A 27749-nucleotide genomic window follows, 5' to 3' on the forward strand; every position below is an offset into this window, starting at 1 on the left:
TCTATCCCATGCCAAAGCTGAATGTGGATGTTGCCACGTCAATGTTCTTCTGTTGAAGCATATAACTATTGACTCTAGATCCTAAGCAACAGAATAAAAATCGGTGTTATGATTTTCGTTTTATTAACATATTTAGCATCTTGACTCTGCCTTTGCTAGCGCTGGTTAATCTATGTTTCAATAAGTTTGATTTTTAAAACTTGAGTTTGCATTTTATCCTAGGAAAATAATTATTCTACTGTCCTTTCTTGAACGACTTTACAAAAATGACATAAGAACTGATTAATGAAACCTAAAAAAGTTGTTTATGAAAGGTCATTTCATAGTAAAACAACGAAATACTTTGATATAATTTTCCAAAATTTAAGTATTTTGAAAACAAATCTTACTTTTAAGAGTTTGTAAACTAACTTTTTATGATCCAAAATCATCAAAATACCTTGAATAAATCAAACAAAATAAGCTGCGCCGATATACTACAATCTTTGGCATGATGAGAACTGCAATGAAGTTTCAGGACATGTCCGAGACTTCAACGAGCCATGGCTAGAGGTAGCATAACATCTGGAGCAGTTCACATGCCTCCCATGCTGAAGCTGTACAAGAAAGTTACTATTTCCATGTTTTTATGCTGTACGAACGAAATTTGACACTAATTTGACTCTGATAAACATTGTTCTCCCTGTTTTAATAAGATAAATGTTTTAGAATTCTCACAGATGTTAAGAAAATATTTGAAATTTAAATTATAAATGCTTTACTTTATGTTTAACTATTTCCTATAATGTAGTCAATCAAAATACAGTTTAAAAAAAATTACTATGTATACAGCATTGGAAATATAAAAATATTGATTTTTAACAAATTTTTTTGAATATAGATCATTTTGAAATGTTGACAAAAAAGATCATTTTGAAATAAAGGGAGAATTATTTATCCAAATATTAATTTTGGTTAATTCAAAAGTAATATCGAGTAGTAACACGTTTCCTCAGGCAGAGTCTATAAAAAGAGGAAAATGAAGAGGTTTGTCCAACACGTTTCCTCCAGAAAAAAAAAAAGAAGAAGTTACAAATCTCTGTCTTGTTCACTAAAAATAAGCATAGGTAGCGCAACGACTAGTTTGGCTTCGTCATCGCACTCTTCGTCTCCTCTTACATACTCCGTATCTTTTTTTCCTCAGGCAAGATTTTCTCTTCATCTTTGACTATTGTTTTATTATGTAATAAATCTTCATGTTTAACTCCACTTCTTGCTTGTTCTATTTCATTTTTTCATGTTTAGATTATATCAGAATACGTTTGATTTATTAAAATACTATTAAAAAAGTTTGCATCCACTTACATAACTCTTTTCTTTTTCTCTGGCAAGTTTTTTCTCTTCATCTTGACAATTCTTTTTCTGTCATATATCTTCAAGTTTATCTCCATTTTCTTGCTTTATTCTTGATTAGGTTTCATAAAAATGTGTTTTAAACTTTTAAGTTAATGAAATATGATTAAAATGTGACCATGTGGGTTTAACGACTCCAGAAATGGATCCGAACAAGAGTACTCATCTTCAAATGGCTCGGAGTGGTAACGGTTCTAGAGGACAGAAGATCGATCTGCTTACTAACCACTTTGGAGTCAACTTCACCACATCAAAAAGTCAACATTTCTTCCAATACAGTGTAAGCTTATTAATGTCTTTACTTTCATCTCTCTCTTTTTTTGAAAGTACTTATTACAGTGGGATGTGTTGGATACAGGTCGCTATCACATATGAAGATGGGAATCCAGTTGAAGCCAAGGGTATTGGCAGAAAGATTCTTGCAAAAGTTCAAGAAACTTATCAAACTGATTTGGGTTCCAAACACTTTGCTTATGATGGCGACAAGATTCTTTTCACTGTTGGTCCTCTTCCCAACAACAAACTAGACTTCTCTGTCGTTCTTGAAGACATGTCTTGTACCAGAAGCAACACCAGTACCAGTGACGCCAACACGAAAAGATTAAGGCCTCATAATCAATCCAAAAGATTCAATGTTGCAATCAGCTTTGCTGCAAAAATCTCAATGCAAGCTATTCAAGGTGCTCTTCAAGGAAAGGAAACAAATGATCTTCAAGATGCTGTAAGAGTGTTGGATGTTATCCTGCGCCAGAATGCAGCTACCAAGTTAGTATACATTTTCTTGATTTTTTTCTTTCTTTACATCTTAATGTTTTTTTATGGTAAAATTTATATTTTCATGTTGTTACTTACATAACTGTTTTTTTTTTTTTTTTGCAGAGGTTGTCTTCTTGTCCGTCAATCTTTCTTCCACAATGACGCAAAATACTTTTCAAACAACCATGGAGGTTTTCATCTATGCAGAGGATTCCATTCAAGCTTCAGAGCTACTCAGGGAGGCTTATCCCTCAACATTGGTAACTCTTTTTTTCATTGTACAGTTTCTAACGTCGAATCCAAACTCATCTTTCTAACATTTTGTTATTTTTCATCAGATGTTTCTTCTACATTGATAGTATCACCTGGTCCTGTTATTGATTTCCTTGTTTTAAATCAAGAAGTGAGAGATCCATCCTCTATCGACTGGAAAAAGGTACTTACAAGAACTTCAGTGGTATGTTTAAGGTTAAGTACTTATTTGATTATGTTCTCTTGTTAAGGCTGAACGTACTCTCAAGAATCTTAGAGTTAAAGTCGACCCCTCGAATCGAGAATACAAGATAACCGGACTAACTAGACTTCCTTGCAGAGACCAAACGTATGTTCTGAACTAATATCTTTGGATCATATGCTTTAAACTGCTTTGATTTGGTTATAAGTTACCTTTTTTTTATTTTGCTTAAGGTTTCTTTGGAAGAAAAAGCAAGGAAACGGGGAAACTAAGGAGGTTGAGGTTACAGTGTATGATTACTTCACTAAACATCTTGAAATTGAACTGCGTCATTCAGGTGGCTTACCTTGCATCAGTGTTGGTAAGCCAAAACGTCCTACTTACTTTCCCATTGAGGTAATATTCTGCTTTCTTTCTTTTTTTTTGTTCTCATCACATTTTCATTCTTTGGTGATAAAACTTGTGTGTTGTTTTTAAAACATTTTCAGCAATGTCATCTTGTTTCTCTTCAACGCTATACGAAAGCTCCTACAATTTTTCAGAGGAGTAAACTTGTCAAAGAATCAGTACAGAAACCACAAGAAAAGATGAATGTGTTAAACAACGTAAGGGTCTTTAAAAATTTCATTCTTCCTCTTTTTTTTTTCCGTTCTTATTCTAATATTCAAGTTTCATTGGCAGGCTATTAAGGACAGTGGTTATAATAATGACCCTATGTTACAAGACTGTGGTGTCAGAATTGACTCTGACTTCACTCAAGTGGAAGGCCGCGTCTTACCAACACCAAGGGTATGGCTTACCTTGCTTCTCTTGCAAGTAAACATTGATCAAGTAACTCCTTTTAAATCCTGATGAATAACGTTAATTATCTGTCCTTGTTTCCAAACAGCTGAAAGTAGGCAATGGAGAGGAGTTTCAACCTCGCGATGGGCGTTGGAACTTCAATAATAAGGTACATAGGTTGATTATCTTTTCCTCAGTTGATGAATATGGTAACCTTTGATACTAGTTGAATCTTTCTTTTTGCAGAAACTTGTTGAGCCAGCTACTGTTACTAGATGGGCTGTTGTGAACTTCTCTGCACGGTGTGATACAAAAAGGCTTATTTCTGACTTGATTAGATGTGGAAGGATGAAAGGAATCGTAAGCTCTCTTATATGTGGATCATTGCTTGCCTATATAAACTTAAATCATATATGCAATGCAGCATTCTTTTTAATTAATTCTTCCCTTATTATTTGTTTTTTTTTTCTTTCAGAACGTAGATCCTCCATACAAAGTCGTATTTCAAGAAGATCCTTATTATAGGGGTGCACCAGCCAACATCAGAGTAGAAAAGATGTTCGAGCAGATGCAATCTGAACTCAGAAAAGAAGGAATAGAAGGAAAGCCAAAATTCATTCTTTGCATTCTTGCCGAAAAGAAAAACTCTCTTGTTTATGGTATAACTGTATTCTACTATTCTTGAATATGGTCTCTCTTTTTTTTTTTATAAACTAATGAATGTAAATGTAAAAAAAAATTCTTGGAATTTTCCAGGGCCTTGGAAGAGGAGAAATCTTGTTGAAGAAGGAATTGTGACGCAGTGTATTGCTCCTACCCCCAAAATAAATGATCAGTATCTCACAAATGTTCTCCTCAAGATAAATGCCAAGGTGATCACTGAAATTTCAATCACTTAGAATTTCAAGATTGATTATAAAGACATTACAAGAACTGATTTCTTTATGTTTGTATGCGCAGCTTGGTGGACTGAACTCCCTGTTAGCTATGGAGCGCTCACCACGAGCAATGATGCCTTTAGTAACGCAAGTTCCTACCTTCATTGTTGGCATGGATGTATCTCATGGTTCCCCTGGCCAGTCTGACATACCATCAATTGCTGCGGTAACATTGTTCCTCGTTTCGTATGATGTCATCCATATATATAGAGAGTTTAAGTCTAAAGTCTTGTCTATGCTTGTGTGTTTTGAAACCATAGGTTGTGGGATCCAGAGAATGGCCACTCATCTCAAAATATAGGGCATGTGTGCGCACACAATCTCGGAAAGTGGAAATGATTGATAATCTCTTCAAACCTGTCACCAACGAAAAGGGAAAACAAGTAGATGAAGGAATTTTCTGGTTTGACTTCTTGGACTACTCTTGTGTTGTGTTCATAACTTGTGGCAGAAGCTTTGTCATATTAATGAGAGACTTTATGCGCTTTTCAGGGAGCTCTTGTTCGACTTCTACATAAGCTCGGGGAAGAAGAGACCTGAACACATTATCATTTTCAGGTATAGTGACATTTATTAAGGTATCATGTGAAAGTATTATGATACATTTTGGTTAACTCTTGATTATTAATGTTTACATGTAGGGATGGTGTGAGTGAGTCTCAGTTCAATCAAGTTCTCAGCATTGAATTGGATCAGATGATGCAGGTATGGATTATGGTTTGTTTATTTATTTAGTGTATGTTGTTGGACATTTATGGACTTGGTTTATTTTCTTGGGTTAGGCATGCAAGTTTGTTGAAGAAAATTGGGAACCCAAGTTCACAGTGATCATTGCCCAGAAGAACCATCACACCAAGTTCTTCCAGGCTGAAGGCCCTGGCAATGTTCCTCCAGGAACAATAATTGACAGCAGGATCTGTCACCCACGCAACAATGACTTCTATCTTTGTGCTCATGCTGGATTGATTGTAAGTAAATAGCCTCCTTGTGTTAAAAATCTTCTGCTGGAATCCATTATGAATCTTGTTTATTGATGTTGATGTTGTAGGGAACTACAAGGCCAACACATTACCATGTGCTCTATGATGAGATTGGATTTTCGACAGATGACCTCCAAGAACTTGTTCATTCTCTATCCTATGTGTAAGCATCACAATCTTTGTCTATTTACATTTCTATGTACTGAATTAGTCAAACTAATTCTATAAAATGTTTGGTTGTGTAGCTACCAGCGGAGCACAACCGCCATCTCTGTAGGTAAATTTTCTGGTCAATATCAGTAGACTTTAGATGATATGGACAATAAACTTGTTTGATGTGAGATTAGAGTTTGCTTTTTAGTATTGAGTGTTATGAGTAATATAACACATCTCAAATTCCTTTCTTTTTTTGCAGTTGCGCCTGTAATGTATGCTCATTTGGCAGCTGCACAGATGTCAACTGCGGTGAAGTTTGAGGACAGCTCCGAGACTTCATCGAGACATGGTGGGATCACAACATCTGAAGCAGAACTTGTCCCTCCCATGCCAAAGCTGAACGCGAATGTTGCAAGCTCTATGTTCTTCTGTTGAAGCATATGACTATTTGACTCTAGATCCCTTTCTGCCTAAGCAACAGAATAATAATCGGTGTTGTGATTTTCGTTTTAAAAAATATTTAGCATCTTCACTCTGCCTTTGTTGGCGTTGGTTATCATATTATTCTACCAAAATTTAAAGTATGTCCTTTCTTAATGAAACCTACAAAAGTTGTTTATGAAAATTTATAGTAAAATAACGAAATATTTTGATATTTTGATTTAATATTCCAAAATTCTAAGTATTCTGAATACAAATTTTACTTTTAAGAATTTGTAATATTTCATTTCACTGTAGAATAAGATTGTATGAGTTGCTACATGAACCTGAGAGATGTTATAACTCACGTCCCACGACACAAAATAACTCTGATAAACATTACTTTCTAATTTCTAGTAACAAATTTATAAAAAGAGATCTCTTATAAAAATTACTGTAAACTCAAAGCTTAGTGGTTAAATACTTATCTTTTACATAAAAAACGCTCTGGAATTTATGGATTTGAAACAATTATAGCATGTTACACTCTGAGATAAAGCAATACAAGGACACATATGAAACTATTACTGAAGTGAAATGTTACAAAGATTTTTTCCTACATACTATATTAAAGAGTTAGGATTCATATTCAACGTAGCCTTTACTTGTCCGCAGCTGCTAAAAGCTTTACAATCAACGTCTCGTATATATCAGGAAGCTTTAAGAGGTCAAATGTATGAGATGTAACAGGCTCTACTTCTTCCGGAAGAGAATCTTTGTACATGAATGGTAGAAAAGCCTGAAAGGAAGAGAGCATAAATACAGACATGATCTGAACAAACAAACAAAAACAAGTAAATCATGTACCTTATAAAACCTTAGGTTCCAGATCGTTGATCGTGACCTCTGTGCTGTTTGCTTCAAGCTCATTGAAAAATTTAGACTTGAAAAATGGAGGCAGAACTAATTTATGAGTCTTGAAACTTGTCGCCAGCAATGTTAAAAGTGACATCTTTCTTTTCTTCGTTATTCAATCTCACAAACAGTCAATAATAAGCTAAACTCTAGATTCAATCACAAGGGTGCAGCAGCTAGATGAGCTAATCAAGCTAAAGTAGAAAACTTAAACCAATCCCATCGACTGTAATCAAAGAACTGCGAGCAGTGAGTGATAATCATTACTAGCTATGTGCTTCCCCAACGTCTCCTTTCCTTACTAATTTTACCAGCAAGAACTAACTATCCGGTTTATCTTATTTTTTCCCGGTTTATCTTATTTGCTTTGGTTTATAGCTATTTTGAGGTACGGTTCAAATTGATTTACATAAAGAAAGGTTTCACAAATGAGAAATCAAGTGAACCGTACCTCAAAAATAGCTAAACCAAAGCAAATAAGATAAACCGGATTGTATTTTCTGTTACAAGCGTTTGGTTGTTGGTTTAAATCTAATCTGTCATTGGTTTAATATCTTAATGAAATGACCTGTCGTCTCTCTCTTTCAAACAGCGAAGGTTGTTGTGGCGGCGGCGACGGAAAGACAGAGATGATACTTACGGAGGAAGCTCTGAGAAAAGTACTCGGCATCTCCAAAGCGGCTTCCTCCGGTACTCGTATCGCTGCAGGAAGCGCTTGGGAGGATATTCGTGGTCCTGATCCTCTACCACTATTCTTTCGTGACGTCATTGAAAGCTGGCGACTTTGGGTATTAATTGTTTGGTTGTCTCTATGATCTAAAATATTCTCTTAGTACCTGGGGCCTGAGTATAAAGTGGCTATTCTTACTGTCAGTGATACTGTCTCAGCTGGGGGCTGGACCTGATCGAAGGTATGCTTAATGTTTTATACTTTCTTGATTGTTCTGTTTACATGTTGGAAGATATAGTTTTTTTTTATTATATATATGCGCCTCTAAATAAAAGAAAGTGCATCTAGATACATCTCTCCAGTTCGTTATTCTGGTGAGGTCACTTATTCGATGCCATAGTAACAACGCAACGTAAAATATTGCTCCTTGTCATAGTCAGACAAGGAAGCACCACAGTTCTTTGCTACATCTTATAGCTTAAATCTTATCATGATGCTACTTCTCATTAAATACTCGAACCCTTTCCTGATAGTTTTTTTTTTTTTTCTCTCCCTGGTTCCTCTACTTCAGAGGACAGGGAAGCAATATTTATACATTTGTTGAATGACCCTTTCTGCTTTTTTTTTCTCGTGCTAGTGCAGTGGGCCCAGGGCTGTATCAGTGATTGATTCCTCGTCAGAAAAACTGGGAGGAGTGAAGGTAGTTACAACAGATGTAGTCCCTTGATGAAGCTGAAAGAATCAATGATATTCTTCAGAAGTGGAGCGATATTGACGAAATAGACCTCATTCTTACACTTGGTATGTTAACAACATCTAGTTACGTATCAGATTTAGTGTAGTGTTTGGGATCATATTGTGATACAATTACTTCTTGCAACTAGGTGGTACTGGCTTCACTCCAAGAGATGTAACACACACCTGAAGCAAAAAAAAAAGTGATTGAGAGAGAAACACCCGGTCTTCTCTTTGTTATGATGCAACCGAGCTTTAAGGTAAAAGGCTTTTTCTTGTCATGTATTGCAACTTGGTTTTGGTTACTATTTCTTTCCAAACCGAAGCAGTTGCCCTTCTCCACTCCTGGAAAAGAATGGCGGTGGGTAGTTATCTGATCCCGTTTTCCTTTTTTCTCTGTGAGCAGATCACGCCATTTGCGATGCTCTCAACCTCTGCAGTAGGAATTAGAGAGGCTCAACATTGGTACAAATCTCCAAAATTCACACTGCTCTTATCATCTCTAAGTAATCATCATCACTCACGTTTCCAGGTCTTTTTTACTTTTTTCAGATAATCAACATACCTGGGAACCCAAACGTAGTAGCCAAATGTATGAAGGCGCTGTTACCAGCTTTGAAGCACGCTCTGAAGCAGATCAAAGGAGACAAGAGAGAGAGAGAGAGAAACATCCAAAGCATTTGGAAGAAGCCATTGCACCACCGGCTGACACATGGGAGAAGACGAGACAAAGGATAGTGGCTGTTCTTATACACACTGAAACTTCTCAGCTTCTCTGGTCAATGAATCAGTCCCCAAGTGAGTGTAAAAACTTTTCAGAATGTTAAAGAGTTACATGAGACTTAACTACATATGGTGCAAAAGGCATTGTTATAACTTTTGTATTGTAAAAATATTTGTCCCCTAATGAGAAAAATAAAATTATGTTGGTATTTTTGTTTTATGTCCAGTTTAATTATCTTTTGGTTATAACAATAAATGAATTAAAAATAGGTAAAACCTGGGAAAATAAATTAAATTAAATTAAATAGTTGTGTTTGTGTATGAGTCTCCTCCTTCCCCGGCGGAGACTGAACAGAAATAATAGGAGCAGTTTGAAGAAAGGGAAGACTATAAGAATGGGTCAGCGCGCTCTTCAGAGAGTCCCGCCGTCGCTTCCAAGCCGCACTCCTTCTCTTCCACCACCGTCTTCCTCTTCCCCCTCCCTCCGTTGCGCACCCTCCTCTCGCCGCCCCCTCCGTCCCAGGTTTTCCTCTCTTGATATCTCCTTGTATTATTTATTACAATCATGACCCCCTGATCATGTTGCTTGTGAGGAAACAGACCAATGTCGTCCCACATTGTCGGTTATCCCCGCATCGGTCCCAAGAGAGAGCTTAAGTTTGCATTGGAGTCCTTCTGGGATGGGAAAACCGGCGCTGAGGATCTGCAAAACGTTGCTGCTGACTTGAGACGCTCCATATGGAAACATATGGCTGGTGTAGGGATCAAGTACATTCCCAGCAACACTTTTTCTTACTATGATCAGATGTTGGATACCACAGCGATGCTTGGAGCTGTTCCCTCTAGGTACGGTTGGGAAAGTGGTGAGGTCGGGTTCGATGTTTACTTCTCCATGGCTAGGGGTAATGATTCTGTTCCTGCTATGGAAATGACCAAGTGGTTTGATACAAACTAGTAAGTGATCGAATCCTCCTTTTTTAATGTTTGTAAAGAAAGATTCTAATGCTAATTAAATGCCTTAACAGCCATTACATTGTTCCTGAGTTGGGTCCTCATGTTAAATTCTCATATGCATCTCACAAGGCTGTGGAGGAGTTTAAGGAAGCCAAAGCGGTAAGTTGACTGCAACCTTTCTTAGTTAAAAGCTTGTAGTTGACCTGTTAAAAGGTTCTTATTCAAAATTGTGCTTTTTGGCTGCTCATGGCACAGCTTGGCATAGACACAGTTCCTGTGCTCATTGGTCCCATGACCTACTTGCTCCTCTCAAAACCAGCAAAGGATGTCGATAAATCTTTCTGCCTTCTCTCTCTGATTGACAAGATTCTTCCCGTCTACAAGTAAGAACTGTTATTAAGGTTTTCTAGAAATTACCTAGAAGAAAACAAATACAAACTTACACTTTCATTTGGATAGTACTAGAGAGAGAGGTTAAATGGTTCCTGTGGCATTTGTTTTGTCAGAGAAGTTTTGACTGATCTAAAGTCTGCTGGTGCACGTTGGATTCAGTTCGACGAGCCTATACTTGTGATGGATCTTGATACCAACCAATTGCAGGCGTTTTCGGATGCCTACTCTCACATGGAGTCATCTTTGGCGGGGTTGAATGTTCTTATAGCCACATACTTCGCAGATGTTCCTGCTGAAGCGTACAAGGCATTAACGTCCTTAAAGTGTGTAACTGGGTTTGGATTTGACCTCGTTCGTGGATTAGAGACTCTTGATTTGATCAAAGTGGATTTTCCTCGTGGGAAGCTGCTATTCGCTGGAGTTGTTGATGGAAGGAACATTTGGGCCAATGATCTTTCTGCTTCACTCAAGACACTACAGACTCTTGAAGACATTGTTGGAAAAGGTAATCAGTAAACAACCTTTTATTCGATCGTTAGCCTCAGAATGATGTAAATCTTTGTCTTCTCTTTTGCAGAAAAAGTCGTTGTCTCTACTTCTTGTTCTCTACTCCATACGGCTGTAGACTTGGTGAATGAAATTAAACTTGATAAAGAACTAAAATCATGGCTTGCATTTGCTGCACAAAAGGTTGTTGAAGTTAATGCACTTGCCAGATCATTCTCTGGTGTTAAGGATGAGGTAAGGTACATATTTGCTTATTACATTACGCACATCGTTTGAGGACTAGGACTATTATCTCTTTGTAGGCACTGTTTGCTTCTAATTCCATGAGACAAGCTTCTAGAAGATCATCTCCAAGGGTGACAAATGCCACTATACAACATAATGTAAGGGGTTTTCTTACAAATACATTTTGTACCCTGGACTTGGATCTTTAATTACTTTCTTACTCAGGTTGCTGCAGTAATTAAATCTGATCACCGGCGTTCTACAAAAGTAAGTGCTAGGCTACAAGCCCAGCAGAAGAAGCTAAACCTTCCTCCTCTTCCAACAACTACAATTGGATCTTTTCCTCAAACCCCAGATCTCAGACGGATACGCAAGGAATTCAAGGCCAGAAAGTAGGCGTATCTAATCCGATGATGTATCTAAAAACTGTAACATGACATTCTTCTATTACTCATTCACTCACTGCATTTTGTAGGATATCAGAAATTGACTATGTCCAAGCTATCAAAGTCGAATTTGAAAAGGTTGTTAAGCTTCAGGAAGAGCTTGGCATTGATGTATTGGTGCATGGGGAGGCAGAGGTGAAAACATACTAAAACACTAAGCTTATTATTCGAACTATTGCATTGTTTATTCCCCTGATATGCCGTAGTCCTGCAGAGAAACGATATGGTGGAGTTTTTTGGCGAGCAGCTGTCTGGCTTTGCATTCACATCGAATGGGTGGGTCCAGTCATATGGATCACGTTGTGTCAAGCCACCTATCATCTACGGTGATGTCAGCCGACCAAAGGCAATGACTGTCTTCTGGTCTTCTATGGCACAGAAGATGACCAAACGTCCTATGAAAGGGATGCTCACTGGTCCTGTTACAATTCTCAATTGGTCCTTTGTTAGAAATGACCAGCCCAGGTGTGTGACAACCCAAGCCTATCAAATTCTCTTTTCACTCTATATGGTGGTCCATCTCACGGTTGCTGTTGTTTATAGGTATGAGACGTGTTTCCAAATTGCACTTGCCATTAAAGATGAGGTTAAGGACCTTGAGAAGGCTGGTATCACTGTTATCCAGATTGATGAAGCTGCATTAAGAGAGGGACTGCCTCTCAGGAGATCCGAGCAAGAACTTTACCTTGACTGGGCCGTCCACGCATTCAGAATCACAAACTGTGATGTGCGAGACACTACTCAGGTCGATCATCTTTATCTCACTTTATTGCTCCATTATGAAACATATGTAATTTATTCATGCTCTCCTTGTACTTTCATGCAGATTCACACCCACATGTGCTACTCAAATTTCAACGACATTATAAACTCAATTATAAACATGGATGCTGATGTGATCACTATTGAAAACTCACGGTCAGATGAGAAGCTCTTATCAGTGTTCCATGAAGGAGTGAAATACGGTGCTGGAATCGGTCCGGGGGTTTATGACATTCACTCTCCTCGTATCCCATCCGCTGAAGAAATAGCTGAGCGTATCAACAAGATGCTTGCAGTTCTGGATAGTAAAGTCCTTTGGGTGAACCCTGACTGTGGCCTAAAGACGCGGAAGTACTCTGAAGTTAAGTCTGCACTTAGCAACATGGTTGCTGCTGCCAAGCTAATCCGCTCTCAGCTAAATAAGTCATAAAGCCTTTCTCATCAAGTAAGTTTGTTCATACATAACCACTTTCCTCTCTCTATAAATCCCTTATTTATTATCAATGAACCTGTAATGATTGTTCTGGCACTGGAATTATGCTAAAACTGATTTGAAATCTATAAAATGGAGTTTTTTTTTCTCATTTTCTAGTTACACATTTGTAAACAGACATGTAGAGGGGAATTATCAAATATTATTTATTTTCTGCATGAGCAAACATATACATTGTGTGAAGGGTCACTCATTCCTCTGAGTTCCACACAAGGGATGAACGTACTGCATTTCTAGCATAGAGTAAGATTAGCAGAACCAATGTAATCGAAGCAGCCATATTGCAGAGTAGCTGCCTTTGGCTTTTAGCTTTCTGTACCACATTTCCAGTTGCCTCTTTGTACTTCTCGAACAACTTCGCTCCAACTTTGTCCTTCTCTTCATCTTTGGAACTCAAAGGTCCTTTTGGCTCACCAATTAGTTCCTTGTTGTCATTCTGTACTTCCCCTGCTTTTTTATGTGCATCATGCTTCAGCTCTTCGGGTTTAAATCCCAGGCCTTGTTTGGCCTCATGTTGATCACGTGGTTGCGTCATCACCGGTGGTTTGACAGGTGATTGAGGGATTCCTGTCTTGGCACCATCCGGCTTCTCGACCGTTGCTGCTTTAGCACCCTGTTCTTGTTTTGTCTCATGTTGATCATGTGGTTTCTTGACCACCTGTGATGCTGGCTTAGTATGAGGGCTCTCTGTCTTGACTTTGGAATGTCGGATGTAGAGTTTGTTATCCTTGAACATAGCTGAAACCGAGTCAATATCAACGGTCATGGGAATGTTAATTTCGTGGCGGAAACGAATCCATTTGTTTCCACCAGTTGGACGTTCTCCTGTTAGTCTTAGCTTCCTTGTTGTGGTTACCGCCACCTTAACTTGTTCTTTCTTGAAACCTAATCACACAAGACAATGCATTATGAGCTTTGCTTGGTTCTTACCAAACTACTTATCTCTCTTCTTTCTGGTCAATGTAGAGAAATGAAACATGAATAAACAAGATTGAGAAGAAGAAGAAGAAGACAAAGAACCTGGAAGATCAACGACAAGGATCTCAGCGTCTGGTTCAAAGGTCCATCTAGTTGCAGGCTCAAATTCTTGGTAGATTCTAGTTGCAGCCATTCTCTCTCTCACTCTCTTTTATAATCTTTGGTTTAAATAGAAGTTAATGTTTATGTGATGTGAGAAAGCAGAGAAACATCAAATGAATTTATAGGCAAAGAAGATTATTAGACAGCAAAGAGTTTTGTTTGATTTGGTTTTAGTTTGAAGAAACGAAGGCTTAGTTCTTTTGGTTTTCTTTGTCTTGAAGCTTTTAATGATTCTTTGGATTGAGTTCAATATTAAGTATACCTTTATTATTTGTTATATTCATATTTTTTTTATTTTCATGTACGTATGAGAATAATATTTTCTTATACACATGCAACGTTGCATGAAGATGAATCCAAACACCCCCATTGTCATGCTCACCATCCTTGCATTATACACTTGATTTAAATATCTTTTAACTGATAATATTTTCTTATATAACATAGATATGCCTAAAACAAAAGTGGAATAGATTTTCTAAGTTGCAGCTTATTACAAAAACTGGTTTATCACATAATCTTAAACATTATTATGCAAACATAGCAATGTTGCAAGCACTTAAAATAAACAGATCAATTACATTCACAACACAAACACAAGCTATCAAATGTTCTTCCTCTGCTTGATTTTCCAGTCCAAGTATTTCTCAACAACATTGAGTCCACAAAGCTCCTTCACAACAGGCATTGTTGCTGGAACAGGCAAATCAAAGCTCAGATCAACCCCTTGTTGGTTATTACTCCATGTATGAACCTGTTTATTTGCTTCTTTAACAGCTGCTCGGACCGCACAGTGAACAGAAGCCGCTAAAAGCAATGGTGGTTCACCAGAAGCTGTATCAAACCCCAAAACAAAAGTTTTTAACACAAAGACTCTCAACCAATAAGGTATAAATGGATATAAAATAAGTTAAGTCACCTTTGGATGAAAGAACACGGTTCTTGTGGTGTCCAGTGTTGAGAATCTCCACATTAAACTGTCTTGGAATTGTATCGACCGTTGGGATCTTGTAAGTCCATGTGCTGTCTGTTACTATGAGACCGTCTGAGTTCATTAGGTACTCTTCAAGCATGAAGAACCCAAGTCCTTGAACAAACGCTCCTTCAATCTGCAAAATTTACAATGAAACATTACAAATCCACACCAAGAGAACCATAGCAGAAACATACAACACATAGAGTCTGTTTAAACCTGTCCTAAATCCACAGCGGGGTTGAGACTTTTCCCACAATCATAGATGATATCAGTGCGCAGAACCGTTGTTTCACCAGTCAAAATGTTTACTTCAACCTGTTTGATTACAGCCAAACAAATCTAAACATTGTTTCACAAACTGTTAAGTAAGCTAAGAGGAGCTATACCTCGCTCGCTGCAACTCCATAGTTAAGGTACTGCTTATTGTAGAAGTCCGGCGAGTAAGTGTTACTAACAGACATGTTCACCGATTGCATATAAGCCTACACCAGACCATCCAAGAAAAAAGAATGTTTCATAAGTCCACTCATAATAATAACCAGAGAACACCAAAAGTTACAATGAGTAAACCTGACTGATGAGGCTATCCCAAGTCACAGGTCCTCCTGTTTTCTCCTCCAAAGCAGTCTTGACAGGTAACAGCCTTTCAACTAAGCCATCACAACAAATCCTAACGGCTTCACTACTAGCCTCAGAGGTTGTGCTACCACCAGTTACTGAGCCTTGCACCATACTCAAAGTATCGGTCTGGATGACACGGATCTTCTGGAGAAGCTCATCGCTCGTAGTACTGCACTGAATCAGCCCAAGTGAGAATGCAGCCATCTGTTTCACCTTCGTCCACAGCCCTTGTCCTATCTCAATCCCTGGAACCTCAACCACTATAGACCCATCGCTCAACACGCTTACTCTTCCCGGTGTCAACCGCATAGACACTCCATAAACCGCAGGCACACGAGAGATCCCTCTCTTTCTCCACTTGCTTGAGGCATTAAACTCATCAACCACCTTCCTCCTCTGGCTAAACCCTGAGAACTCCTCTAGCTTCTCCCAAAGCTGTGGTAACGTGTACTCAGTGGCCTCACCAGCTTTCTTATTGTAAAACAACTTCAAGCTCTCATATGCATGGAGATTAACCTTCCTGATCTCATCCACATCAATAGAAAGATACGAAGCTACTTTCTCAATGATGGCTTCAGCTATATAAGATCCTTGTACATCACCAGGAGCTCTAACAGCAGTTCTGCTCACAGTGTTTGTTTTGCATACTTTAACATCTAAAGAGAGAGCACCCCAGTCATACTTCATCAATGCTCCTTGGATCCCTGACGGCATAAGGGGGCTTATGTCTTCGCTTAGCCCTGCATCAAGTAGCAGCTCTAAGTCTAGAGCAGTGACCTTCCCATTGGATTTGAATCCAACGCTATATGTGATTTTCATAGGATGTCTTCCTCCGGTTGTTATCATATCTGTTTTCCGGTTCACATATGTCCTCACTGGACGCTGCATTTTGGTTGCTGCAAGTGCACACGCTGCAGCAACCTAATAGCAAAAAACTTGTTCAAATCGGGTTTGTAATCGGTTCCGAATTCCCGTTTAAACAGGGTTATTTTAATATAATTTTAATTAAAACAAACATGATATACTCAAAGTACACCTGAGAGAGTATGAACTTACAGGCATTGATTTCATGACTTTGCCACCGAACCCGCCACCAACTCGTCTAGTAATGACACGGACATTATGCTCAGGAACACCAAGACATCCAGCGATGGTCCGGTGTACATACTCAGGGGCTTGAGCTGAGCTATAAACCAACATACAGTTGTCTTCATCAGGCACTGCAAGAGCTGTTTGTGTCTCCATATAGAAGAAGTACTGTGACCCCAGACTTATCTATATATCAACAGCAATCACAAAGATTAAGACAAGAGTAGGGCTTGAGAGAGAGAGAGAGAGAGAGAGAGAGAGAGAGAGAAAAAAAAAGGAACCAGAACCAACCTTTGATCCAAGAATCTTATGTTCAGCTTCAGCCATTCCCTTGGTGATATCACCGACCGGTTTACTCTTCAGAAATGGAGGGATCTCGAAAAGACTAGACTTCTCAACAGCTTCTTCTACGGACAGTATGGGCGGTTCTAAACCCTCAGTGTCATAATCAATCACAACAAGGTTGACTGCAATATCTGCAAGCTTTTGACTATCAGCAACCTGCACATAACACAAGTTGAATATAATCTAAGTAGTTTCTTCTTCATAAATGCATTCTTCAGAGGCACAATGTATTCCTTCACCAGACTTACCAAGAAGGCGATGATCTCACCAGCACCATGGGTGATCTCTTCTGCAAACAAAAGATCTGACGCAAAGAAACCTTTGTTACCAACATTTTGTCCACCTTTTGGAATATCTTTGTACGTTACTATGCCAAGAACTCCCTCTGGAACTTTGTTCTCCTTGAACCTTATACTCTTGATCCTTGCCAACGGCATTGTACTGTAGATAAATGCACCGTATAGACAGTTCTCCGGTGAAGGAATGTCGTCTACATACACAGCCTCGCCTGTAGAATCATTTAAACAGTAACATAGAATCAACGTTAGCCATTTTCATCTAGAAAATCATTAAAAAGTATCAGGGTCGGTCCTGAGCATAGGCATGTGAAGCATTGGCTTATGTCTCCCAAAGTTTATAAAAGATGTTATTAAATCGCCTATAGCCCCCAAAATCTTAGGAACGGTCCTGAAGAGTATTATATAGAACTCACCAGATGCTTGAAGCTTAGCTCCAGACTTTACAATGCCTTTACCGACCGGACTATGTTCTTGAGTTTCAACTATCTGTTGTGCAGATGACAACAAAGCTTCACGTTTCAAAGATTCAAAACCGTTCTCTTTACTACATCCGTTGAGCAAAGCGTTTGTAGCTAAAGATCCAAAGAACTCAAAGAGGAAAGTAACAGCCAAGCTTGATCTATAACCAGGATTCAAAGTACCCTTATCAGGCACTATCTCATCTTTAAGCAAGCCAATAGCTTCCATCAAAACCTCATCAGAGATAACTTTCCCCACAAGGAAGTCTTCAACCTTCCTCGCCCTGTGCGCATGTTTTGTCCCATAAGCACCAAAAGCTAACAAGCAATCATTTACAACAACACCATCATGTGTTGCATTCAAAGAAACTTCAGATGAGAAAGCTGCGTTGAGAAACGCCAATGCGTTTCCTAGAGGACGTGGAGCTGCTCTGTAAGTTTCAAAGAGGAGATGAGTATCTGAAGAAGAGGAACCGTTCTTTAATGGCCTCCAAGATGGAATCATCAGGCTGACAAGAAGAGACTTGGCTTCAAGAGGAGGCTGTTGTAGAAACTCTTCTAAAGTGAATTGTTCTTGAACATTGGAGCCTATACTCATGATCTTCACAGTAGCTCTAGCAGCGACAAGTATGGTAGTGAGATCTGAAGGAAACTGTTTCCTCTGCGCCATCATGATGTTTCCACCTAACGTTCCAGTGTTTCTAACGAATCTGCTCGCTATCTTCTCCATGTGATTAGCGAGTTTCGCCAACATAGAGACATTTTCTTTCTCTCTTAGAACCTCAATAGCTTTTGATATGGTAACAGCAGCTCCTAGCTCAACTCCTTTCTCATCTCTTCTTACCACAGTGAGCTCAGGAAGCCGCCGAATATCGATAAATCTCTCATACTTCCTCTCCTTCTCTTCTTTGTAGTAACCAGTGCTTGTGTTACCAGCTACTAACTTAACAGACATACTGTTATCAAGCTGTAATAAACCTTGAAGCTCAGAGATACTTCCAGGGCTTGACCATCTGTACTTTCTTGGATCAGATTCAAGACTTACACCCATCTTGAGTTCCTTTTTCAAGAACTCTGGAAACGTAGACAACAATGCATGGTCATAACAAGGCAGCTTCTTCAAAGCATCATCTCTGTCCCCTCCCTTCTTGCAAAAGGAGTTGAACCCAAGATCTTCTATATCCACATCCTTTGCAAAGCTCTTGCAAGCGTCCACGAGCGGTCTGTATCCAGTACACCTGCATAGGTTACCCGACACAGCCTTCTCTGCTTCAGCGGCAGTGAGGTTTGAGGAACCGTTTCTAGGAAGGTCATGAGAAGAAGACTTGTCGGCGTCCAAGAGAGCGGAGTACATGGAAACGCTCATGCCGGGTGTGCAGAAACCGCATTGTGTAGCGTGGAAACCGGCGATACGCTCGTGAACCGCGTGGAACCCGGTTCTGCTGTTGCCTAGGCCTTCTGAGGTGGTTATGGAGCAGCCGTCGATGCTGCAGAGGAGTGTGAGACACGAGCTGACTGTGTAGTCATCGACTTTGTCGAGGAGGGGATCGTACTTTGAGAGAAGAACAACACAAGCGCCACAACCCCCTGTGTCCAGAGAAGATACGTTAAGTTAAGAACACATAAGCCAAACGGAAAGAGACATGAACAGATTATACTTCTCAGATGGATTGCTTGCGTTACAAACTATTAAGTATGTATAGAGTCTCTTTGCCAAATATAGATACAACATTTTAAGGTTAACTTCAATTTTTCAGTTATATTAAATTTGTTGTGGGATTTAATATATGTAAATCATGGCCATGAAAATTTAATTTTTGATGTTTATTCAATTAAAAGATTAATAATTCATTATATTATGTGTTGTTTGAGATTAAAAAGGGATAGTGTTTTTTTAACGAAAAAGAATAGTCGATTCAAATGATTTTTATCCACACATAAATTCACACGACCTTATTCGATCAGGGTAATTAAATCCAATATGCAAATCAAAATTTCCTTGTTAATTGAAAAAGCAACGCTAAATCAAGTAGATAATTTGGCATTGCAGTTTACATTTGCATAATTACTTTTACGAGCAAAACTTTTAAAGGAAATTATCTAAAAATATTTATTATTTGTGGACTTGCAACAGCCTGTATTCGTTTGAAATCGGGTTGAACTTTTTATGTATAAGACTATGATTTTTCAAAAAAAAAAGAATAGTATATTCAAAAGATTTTTATCCACACATATAAATTCACACGACCTTAGTTGAAAACGGATTATTAAATCCTAAATGTTCAAACCTCCTTGTCGATTAAGGGTCTGACTAGTTCAAAGGCAACGGTTGTGGTTGCGAAAGTTTGTAGATGCGGGCGGTTGCGATTTCTAACGGTTTTAAGAGATTTGTACGACTGATACTGCGGTTAAAAATTGGTGTGTTTGCGGATGACTTATCAGTGATTAACTACCAAATGCAGTAACAGTCAAATAATAAATTAACAATATTTACATTTAATATAATTATAAAAATATCAAAAATCATAAAATTATAATAAATATAAAATTTATCTTTAGAAAGTTATAATTTTAATTTCTGAAAATTTATTGAAATTGTTTTTATTATAAAATTTTATAATATTAATTAAAATATAATATATATATTTTAATATTTTCATAATTTCAATTTTAAATTTTTTATTAAATATTTTTATTTTTGTATATATATTGTTTTTAAAAAAGAAAAAATTTATCCTTCCGCAACTGTCCGCAACCGCAAACGCTAGCTGGAGTCAGCTTTTGAATTTATGAGATTCAGAACAGTTTGAAACGATTTAGAGCGATTTGAGTGATTGTTGCAAACCACTGACAATCGCTACCAACCGCAAAAGCTGCGTTTACGGGTGGTAACGGGAAAACCAGTCGCTCCTAAGTGACGCCAAAATAAAACTGTACACTTTGCATAAATACTTTTACGAGCAATTTAAAAAAAAAAAATTCTAAAAATGTCTATTATTTGTGGACTTGGAATAGCCGTTTATCTGCTTTGATTTTGTCGTTTCTTAAATCAAAGTCCTAATCAGGGTCCTTATATAAGAGTCCTCTAGAATCTGAATAGCTTTTTAAGACAAAGAAAAAACAAAACAGATTAGAGTCCGAATCGGACTCGAACATCTCCAATTTAACTTCTATCTTTTTTTTTTCTAAAATAAAATGTAAAATAAAAATATTTTAATTGTATGAAAAATTGCATTCAATAGCTAAAAAAAAATAAAAATTCAATACATAACTAAAATTCCACTTTCTCTCCTCTTTTCTCTTCCTATCTCTCTCTTCTCTCTCTCTAAAAATCTAATTTTTCTTTTTTTTTTTCTGGTTATTCCCTAAATAAGCCCTAATTGTATTCTATTTTCACTCTAAAAAAATAGTTTGATTTTATAAATAGAATAATTCATTTGTTTTTTTAAAAATAAATTATCATTAGAATATAATTTAACTTTATTATAAAATTATTCTCTTTTAGAGCAAAAAAATAAAATAAACCATTAGAAATTGTTTTAGAGAAATCATCAGTCAAAATCTCACGGTTTCCACTATTTAGTTTCATCTCTTAAGCAATCAGACGTAAGAACACAAAAACATCCATAAAGACTAAAGCTGTTAGCTGTCCTACATAGACTGTAGAACTAATAATAGTCTTCTTCTTCTTTTAATAATAGTCTTTTTATAGTTATTGAATCTAAAAACTCTTGTTAACTCATCCTGAACAAGAAGATATACAGTTAACTCATGAACTGTATCATCGTACCCAGAGGCGGACCTACTCAAACCAATAGTGTGTCACATGACACACCTTAAATATGATAAATATTAAATTGTAGGTAGAAACATTGAAATTTCTCTAGCATTTTTGGTTTAAATTGCACTTTGACACCCCTAAAACTTGGGTTCAACCCCTCTGACACCAAACATTTTTCATAATTTTTTTTTGGTTACATGTTTGACCCAGGTTAAAGTGAATCCTGGGTCCGCCACTGATCGTACCTTCACCACAACCGAGCTTGACGCTCTTGAAAAGTGTCTTGTTACGCAAGAAATCGATGAGTGTGGTTGAAGGATCAACAGAAGTGAGATCGAGCTCAAATCTTTCTCCATTAACAGCGAAAACAAGAGAGGTCTTCTTGATCTTCATCGCTTCTTCTTTCTCTTCAATCACTTTCTTCTCACCCATTGTTTCTTTTTTCTCTGTGTAGCCAAGATTTAGTTCCACAACATATATTCTCGTAATCTTGACTTTATTTCCTGCAATGAGTAAGTGACAGAGAGTTTTTTTAGTATTTTTCTGCAGCCTATCTGCAAGAATAATACACGATAAGATTCTCTCCAGCAATATATATATTTATATAATTAACTTATTTGACAAAGAAAAAAATATTTTTTATTTTTATATATATTTATGTCTCTTTATGTTTTGATAGAAAAATATTTTTTACGGTTGGCGTATTGCTATATTGCGATTAGGTAGGTTAATGAAAGATAATGCTAACCACTACATTAAATTATATGGAAAATAGTTCACCATCATTTGTGGAGTGATTTTGATTTAAGAACCTTTAGACTAACCAAACTTTTTTTTTTTTGATAGAAATAGACTAACCAAACTTTACTTGTGTTTTCTTATCGTTTATTTTACATGATTTGAATCTGAATGATACATAGAGTAAGTTAGTAACAAATTAACGTGAGTGGTAAACTGTTTAAATGTCTAGTTTGAAATTGAACTTTGAACCCATAAATAACAAAAGAATGACTGACTTGTGTTTCCATAAACTTGAATATAAGTTTTTTTCTGGACCAAAATTTTTCATTAATAAAAAGAGAAAGGATTATAGCATAGTGAAGTAAGGAAAAACATAAAACAACTCTTAAACATGAAGCGAACAAACCATACATCTAAGAAAAATGAAAGAATACATAAGATATGGATATCAAGACCAGATTGACAGTACAATAAAGTATTTAAACCATCTTCGATAGTACACAATAATATTCTATATATTTTATTCTAAAATAAAATAATTCTATTATAGAATTAGATTTGTTCAAATAGTTCTCTTTATAATAGAATTACTCTATAATATAGTAAAATATAAAATAATGTTTTTAACTTTATATTTGGAGTAGAAAAAACAATATTACTCTATATTGAAGCAAATTTAATTCTATAATAAAATTATTCTATTTTAAAATGAAATATAGAGAATATTATTGTATACTGCTGAAGATGCCTTTAGGTATAAAAGAATTTGCCATAACCAGCAGGCAGCAGAATAAGGTTCTTGGTATAAACTACAAAAGAGACGTGTGAATAACTTTAAGGGCATCTCTAACTCAACTCCATATTTTACTCCAAAATTGAGAAAATGAAGTGGAAAATGGAGTAATGAACAAAAAATAAAAGGATTACTCCATTTATAGAGTAATGCTTTTATTTTTTGTTCATCACTCCATTTCCCACTCCATTTTTTCCATTTTGGAGTAAAATATGGAGTGGGGTTGGAGATGCTCTAAGAACCTTGAACGACGTCATCTGAGATACTCTATAGGACAGACACACACAATCATTTTGAATACTCCAATTTTCAACTTCACCGGAAAATGTATAGTGCAGTTTAATATGTGGAAAAGATCAAGCGCACGATTCTTGATTCACGATAAATCATGTCTGGTTTTTTTACTTTTACTTTTGTTTTTTTCTTTTTAAAATAAAATTATGTCGTATATATGAACGTTCGTCATTAAATAATAAAATTTTCAGCTTTATTGAAAATGTATGGTGTATTTAATATTACCAGTGGACCGCTATTTTTTTTGATAAGGATGTGAATTTCATTTATCAAAATGAGAGTGCTTGTACTTGTACAAAAACTGAAGCGGGAAGCAAACCTAAGCCAAAAAAAATAAAAACAGAGGAGAGCTTAATTTTTACTACAACTGAAGTTGAGATAATTCTTTATTCATGGGTTAGCCAGATACTCGTCAGGGTGTTGAAATTACGCCGGTTCTTCTTAGCCAAGATGGCGTTTCTGATCTGTCTATCTATCAATCTCTTTGAAGCTTACAGTGGACGGCTATTGATTTGCGAATATCTTGTATTTTTCCAAAAGGTCAATTACCTTACAAGATAATAAAATACTCGTGTTTATATGTGAGTTAACTATCTAATAAGATTACTATCCTGAAAATAATCATTGGTCGTTTACTTAAGTTATTTCTTTGAATTTTTTCAGATTCATTAAGATATATAGAAATATGATATATTTGATTAAACTTTACAATGTACATGTGTTATCACTGGTATTGGAAACAAAGTAACTTCCACTATTTATTTGAACAAATGGTTAAAATTAATGATATCTTATGCAAACTATAAGGATGTGATGAGTATACATTAGCGTAACTGACCGTAATCTAAAAAAAGAAACTGAGAGAAAAAGAAAACAAATGATTAGAGTAAATAATACTCCTTCAATTTTAAATTAAATGATGTTTTGGAAAGTTTTTAATGTTTCAAAATACATAATGTTTTGATATTTTATATTAATTTTAATTTTACTGAAAACTGTGTCACCAATAATGTTTTATAATTTTTGTAATAATTGGTTGAATTAATTTTATTTTATATTTTTAATGCTACTTTGTAGATAAAATGAATGTCTTAGTTATTGTGTATTTAACTAAAACATCAACTATTTTAAAACAAAGAGAGTAAAATTTAAATAAAAGAAAGAGAAAATGAACAGGCAAAAAGATAAAGAAAGAGAACTTGAACTTTTACTTTCATTTTGTCAAGTGGAAAATTTTCTGTCATTTTTAACTGTATTCAGCCAAAAATAGCTTTAAAATATTTCAGTTGTGCTCAACTTGATTGGTAAAAATTGAGCGTAAGATAATGATATACTATTAATTATAATAGCTTCTTACGAATAGTCATACAAGTATATATTGTGGTTGAAAACGGAGTTTTTGACCCAAAAAACGGAGTTATAACTGTTATACGTCAATTACTTTGACAAATCGACAAATTAATCCGAACTGTGATAAAATACACATCACAAAAGAGATATGACATATGACCTTGTCTGTTTGATTTCGTATTATTAGAGCTGGGTTGCGGGTCAAACCCGCCCCGCTGACCCGCCAACCCGCGGGTAAACTGATTTTTTTTATTTAAAAAATTTGACCCGTTTGACCCGCAAGAAAAAAATATGAAATCCGCACCCGCCCCGCTAAAACCCGCGGGTGATCCGCTAGACCCGCGGATAATATTAATAATATTAAAAATTATTAATTTAAATATTTTTTATTAAAATAACAATAAAATTTAATATTTTAAATATTTTTTATTAAAAATAACAATAAAATTTAATATTTTAAATATTTTTTATTAAAAATAACAATAAAATTTAATATTTTAAATATTTTTTATTAAAAATAATAAATATTAATCTATTTATAATTAAAATTAAATTATTTTTTAAAAAATTTCTATTTAAAAATAATATTTTCAAAAAAAATCTGTTTTTTTAGTTTTTGCGGGTTGGCGGGTACCCGCACTGAATTTTGGCTGATCTGCACCCGTCTCGCATAAAAATCACTCAACCCGCACCCGCACCCGCGAACCAAATTTTTCAAATTACTCTATCCGCATCCGCCCTGCAGTGGGTCAAATAGGACGGGGTCCGCGGATAATGATTCATATTCCCAGCACTACGTATTATGATGTGGCCCTTGAAGAAATAGTCAGGAGCAGCCAAAATAGAATTTATGGTTAGCACTTGACACTATCGGGGCAAGTGTGGTCCAGAAGGGATTGATATTATACTCTTGATATTATACACAATTTATTTATTTGGGCTTTCAAAGAAGAGAATTTAGGAGCCATATACACGCTTTTGATGATAATTAGAGATCTACCCGTGGCACTATACACTTTTTCAAAATTCCACTAATATCCCTATACTTCTAATCTTCTAGGCTCTCTCCAAATATTCTCCTGAGATATGATGTCAGAAAATTCAGACGGTGGGACCACTTGTTTAATCTATTAACTTAGTCAATTATCTTATTTCACATTATAGGTGAAACAAAAATATCTCTGTCAAAGGAGAGCTCTCTCTCTCTTATCTCTTTAAAATCTTTAGAGAGAGAGAGGCGATCCGTTTATCGCCGGCTCCGTCCGGCTGTTTATCTCCGGTTTCGGTGTTCTCCGACCGGATCTGACTCTGGCGACGCTTGTTTCCTTTTGAGGTCGTCCGACTTTTATCTTCGGTGTCCTCGCTTGATCTCTCGGTGTTGGACATCCGACTTTTGTCTCCGCATCGCGATCTTCTCGATTGGTGATGGCGGCTCCTCACCGGGATTATCCCGGTTCGTTGATTTACGCTTCCTGTCTCTTCACCGCTCAATCATCTCTCTTCTCTCTGCTTCGATTTCTTCTCTCTCCTTTTGGTTAAGGTCGTTTCATCTTCAGGCTTATTCTCATCTTTAAAGATGACCGATGTTCATGCTGGATGAGCGAAGTTGTTGAGTTGATTGTAGATGATTGTTTTTTGAAGCGTCAATCCGGTGTGCGGCTTGGATCTTGAGAAGATCGCTCCGTCTGAGCTTTCTTCACTAATCTGTCTCCGCCGACGGTGGAGATCCGTCGTAGCTCCTCTCTGCCTCCGGGAGAAGCAAGCTGGCTTTTGGTCTGACGCGTGTTCACTGAGCGCAGGGCGTTCGAACACGTGGTACTGCTTGTCGGGTTTCTTCTTCGACGGTTTTCTTTTTGGGCTGACGGCCCAAGAAGTTTGATGTATAGTTGGCCGTTGTTTAGGCCTTTCGTTTCTTTTGTTGTTGGGCTTTGGTTCGATTTGGGCTTTAGTCCTTTAATAAAATTCCCAGTTGACAAAAAAAAAAAGAATATCTCTGTCAATTGTGACGACGATTGCATACATGGAGATCAACGTTCATCAACGTCTCCGACACCATCTTTCCACCGCCAATCTGAGAGTTTTTACACTGCAAAGCCACCGTAATTTTTGACGAATCCACCGCATCTGCTTTGGATAAACTCTTATTCAAAGGTCAACTCTTCCCTCTCTATCTCTTTTGAGTGACTAGTTGCCTTATTACACGAGTTGGTCAAACATAACTCAGATATATCTACCTCATTGACATTTTGTAGTGGTTATTGTCGCATATCATTGTTTGAAATTTATGAAGGATATCATATGAGTTAACCCTTTCAGACATATTTACTCCTCATATTTTATTTTTTCTGAGTAGAAGCTACTCCGATGTTAACTGATACATATTTTTTTAGCTTCTACCAAATAAATTACACCAAAAAAATAGATTACTGTTAACCGATAAATGTTTGATTCGAATCTACAAATAGGTACCATTTGCTGATACATGTTTGGTTAGTTTCTACGAAATAAACTTGTGGTTAATCGATAAAATGGCTAGAAAGGTGTTACATGATAGCTATTATTAGTTGTCACATGGTGTGCTAGCTGTTACAAAATATATTGCCATTAGCTGGTACATGTTAGATTAGATGTTACAAAACATGTTGCCGCTGATGGTTAGTGGTTGTAAAATATCGTAAATAATTGTTGTAAATGATACAAAAGTTGTTAACAACTACAAAATAGGTTAGCGACAATGATGAATGTTTTGTTAGAATGCACGTATAAAGAACAGTAACCTACGCTTGTCCTTGGAGAGATCAAACCAAATCCAACAATAGTCCTCTTTATGTCTTACGTGTGTTTCCTCTAGGGGTAAAATAGTCAAGTGGTACACAATTGTCTACAGTAAAAGAGAGTTTTTTTTATGGATTTGGGTAGTTTTCAAATTTCTGCTCCAATATGGTATATTTTGCCAATAATCTCTTCAAAGAAAGCGATATGGTTTTTTTTTTTTTTTTTGGTGGTGGATATGGTTTTAATCTCTTCTGGTGTGGTGGTGGTATTTGTGTATTTCTGTGATAATTTGAACGGGGAAGAATAAAAATATGATAATTTTAACTAATCATATTTTGATCTCCTCGAACGAATCACATTTACATGTGCAGTTGAGGTGTTCAAATGCTACAAGTCTACAACCCTATTGACATTTTCAACAGTTGTCTGAGATGGTCTGACTGAT

At 36.6% G+C, this 27749-nt stretch overlaps 4 protein-coding genes across 9 annotated transcripts; 2 read left to right on the forward strand and 2 right to left on the reverse strand.

The window, feature by feature from the left end:
* Positions 1-1027: 1027 nt before the first annotated feature.
* LOC103845620 (protein argonaute 9-like) lies at positions 1028-9133 on the forward strand. Of its 4 annotated transcripts, none has more exons than XM_033282699.1 (26): positions 1028-1183; positions 1533-1672; positions 1751-2157; positions 2272-2408; positions 2487-2584; positions 2652-2749; positions 2836-2998; positions 3091-3207; positions 3284-3391; positions 3492-3554; positions 3632-3745; positions 3861-4044; positions 4142-4257; positions 4346-4489; positions 4584-4726; positions 4816-4881; positions 4965-5028; positions 5106-5291; positions 5372-5466; positions 5549-5580; positions 5719-7582; positions 7669-7705; positions 8102-8265; positions 8349-8459; positions 8606-8664; positions 8752-9133. In XM_033282699.1, the coding sequence occupies exons 2-21, from the start codon at positions 1535-1537 to the stop codon at positions 5892-5894; spliced, it is 2649 nt and encodes an 882-aa protein (XP_033138590.1). In that variant the 5' UTR covers positions 1028-1183; positions 1533-1534; the 3' UTR covers positions 5895-7582; positions 7669-7705; positions 8102-8265; positions 8349-8459; positions 8606-8664; positions 8752-9133. The 4 variants fall into 4 exon arrangements, with proteins under 4 accessions (XP_033138590.1, XP_033138589.1, XP_033138588.1 ...); XM_033282698.1 differs by having other exon boundaries at positions 8107-8265; XM_033282697.1 differs by having other exon boundaries at positions 5719-7705.
* LOC103845623 (5-methyltetrahydropteroyltriglutamate--homocysteine methyltransferase 3, chloroplastic) lies at positions 8756-14059 on the forward strand. Of its 2 annotated transcripts, none has more exons than XM_033282702.1 (14): positions 8756-8997; positions 9248-9445; positions 9523-9876; positions 9948-10035; positions 10132-10259; positions 10383-10774; positions 10847-11010; positions 11079-11159; positions 11227-11393; positions 11477-11582; positions 11662-11912; positions 11991-12192; positions 12274-12654; positions 13669-14059. In XM_033282702.1, exons 2-13 carry the CDS (start codon positions 9318-9320, stop codon positions 12637-12639), a joined length of 2427 nt encoding a protein of 808 aa, XP_033138593.1. In that variant the 5' UTR covers positions 8756-8997; positions 9248-9317; the 3' UTR covers positions 12640-12654; positions 13669-14059. The 2 variants fall into 2 exon arrangements, with proteins under 2 accessions (XP_033138593.1, XP_033138592.1); XM_033282701.1 differs by having other exon boundaries at positions 8772-8997; positions 9231-9445.
* LOC103845622 (inactive protein RESTRICTED TEV MOVEMENT 2) lies at positions 12769-13956 on the reverse strand. Its single transcript, XM_009122492.3, has 2 exons — positions 13723-13956; positions 12769-13587 (listed from the first exon to the last, which is right to left on the reverse strand). Exons 1-2 carry the CDS (start codon positions 13811-13813, stop codon positions 12893-12895), a joined length of 786 nt encoding a protein of 261 aa, XP_009120740.1. The 5' UTR covers positions 13814-13956; the 3' UTR covers positions 12769-12892.
* Positions 14060-14192: 133 nt separating the features above from the next.
* On the reverse strand, positions 14193-21949 carry LOC103845621 (indole-3-acetaldehyde oxidase). Of its 2 annotated transcripts, none has more exons than XM_033282693.1 (10): positions 21597-21949; positions 17526-19157; positions 17062-17321; positions 16760-16969; positions 16436-16654; positions 15329-16300; positions 15145-15240; positions 14975-15097; positions 14702-14891; positions 14193-14616 (listed from the first exon to the last, which is right to left on the reverse strand). In XM_033282693.1, exons 1-10 carry the CDS (start codon positions 21781-21783, stop codon positions 14387-14389), a joined length of 4119 nt encoding a protein of 1372 aa, XP_033138584.1. In that variant the 5' UTR covers positions 21784-21949; the 3' UTR covers positions 14193-14386. The 2 variants fall into 2 exon arrangements, with proteins under 2 accessions (XP_033138584.1, XP_009120739.2); XM_009122491.3 differs by having other exon boundaries at positions 14273-14616; positions 14975-15073; positions 21597-21947.
* Positions 21950-27749: the final 5800 nt, after the last annotated feature.

Source organism: Brassica rapa, chromosome A10, assembly GCF_000309985.2.
Source record: "Brassica rapa cultivar Chiifu-401-42 chromosome A10, CAAS_Brap_v3.01, whole genome shotgun sequence".
Taxonomy (NCBI): domain Eukaryota; kingdom Viridiplantae; phylum Streptophyta; class Magnoliopsida; order Brassicales; family Brassicaceae; genus Brassica; species Brassica rapa.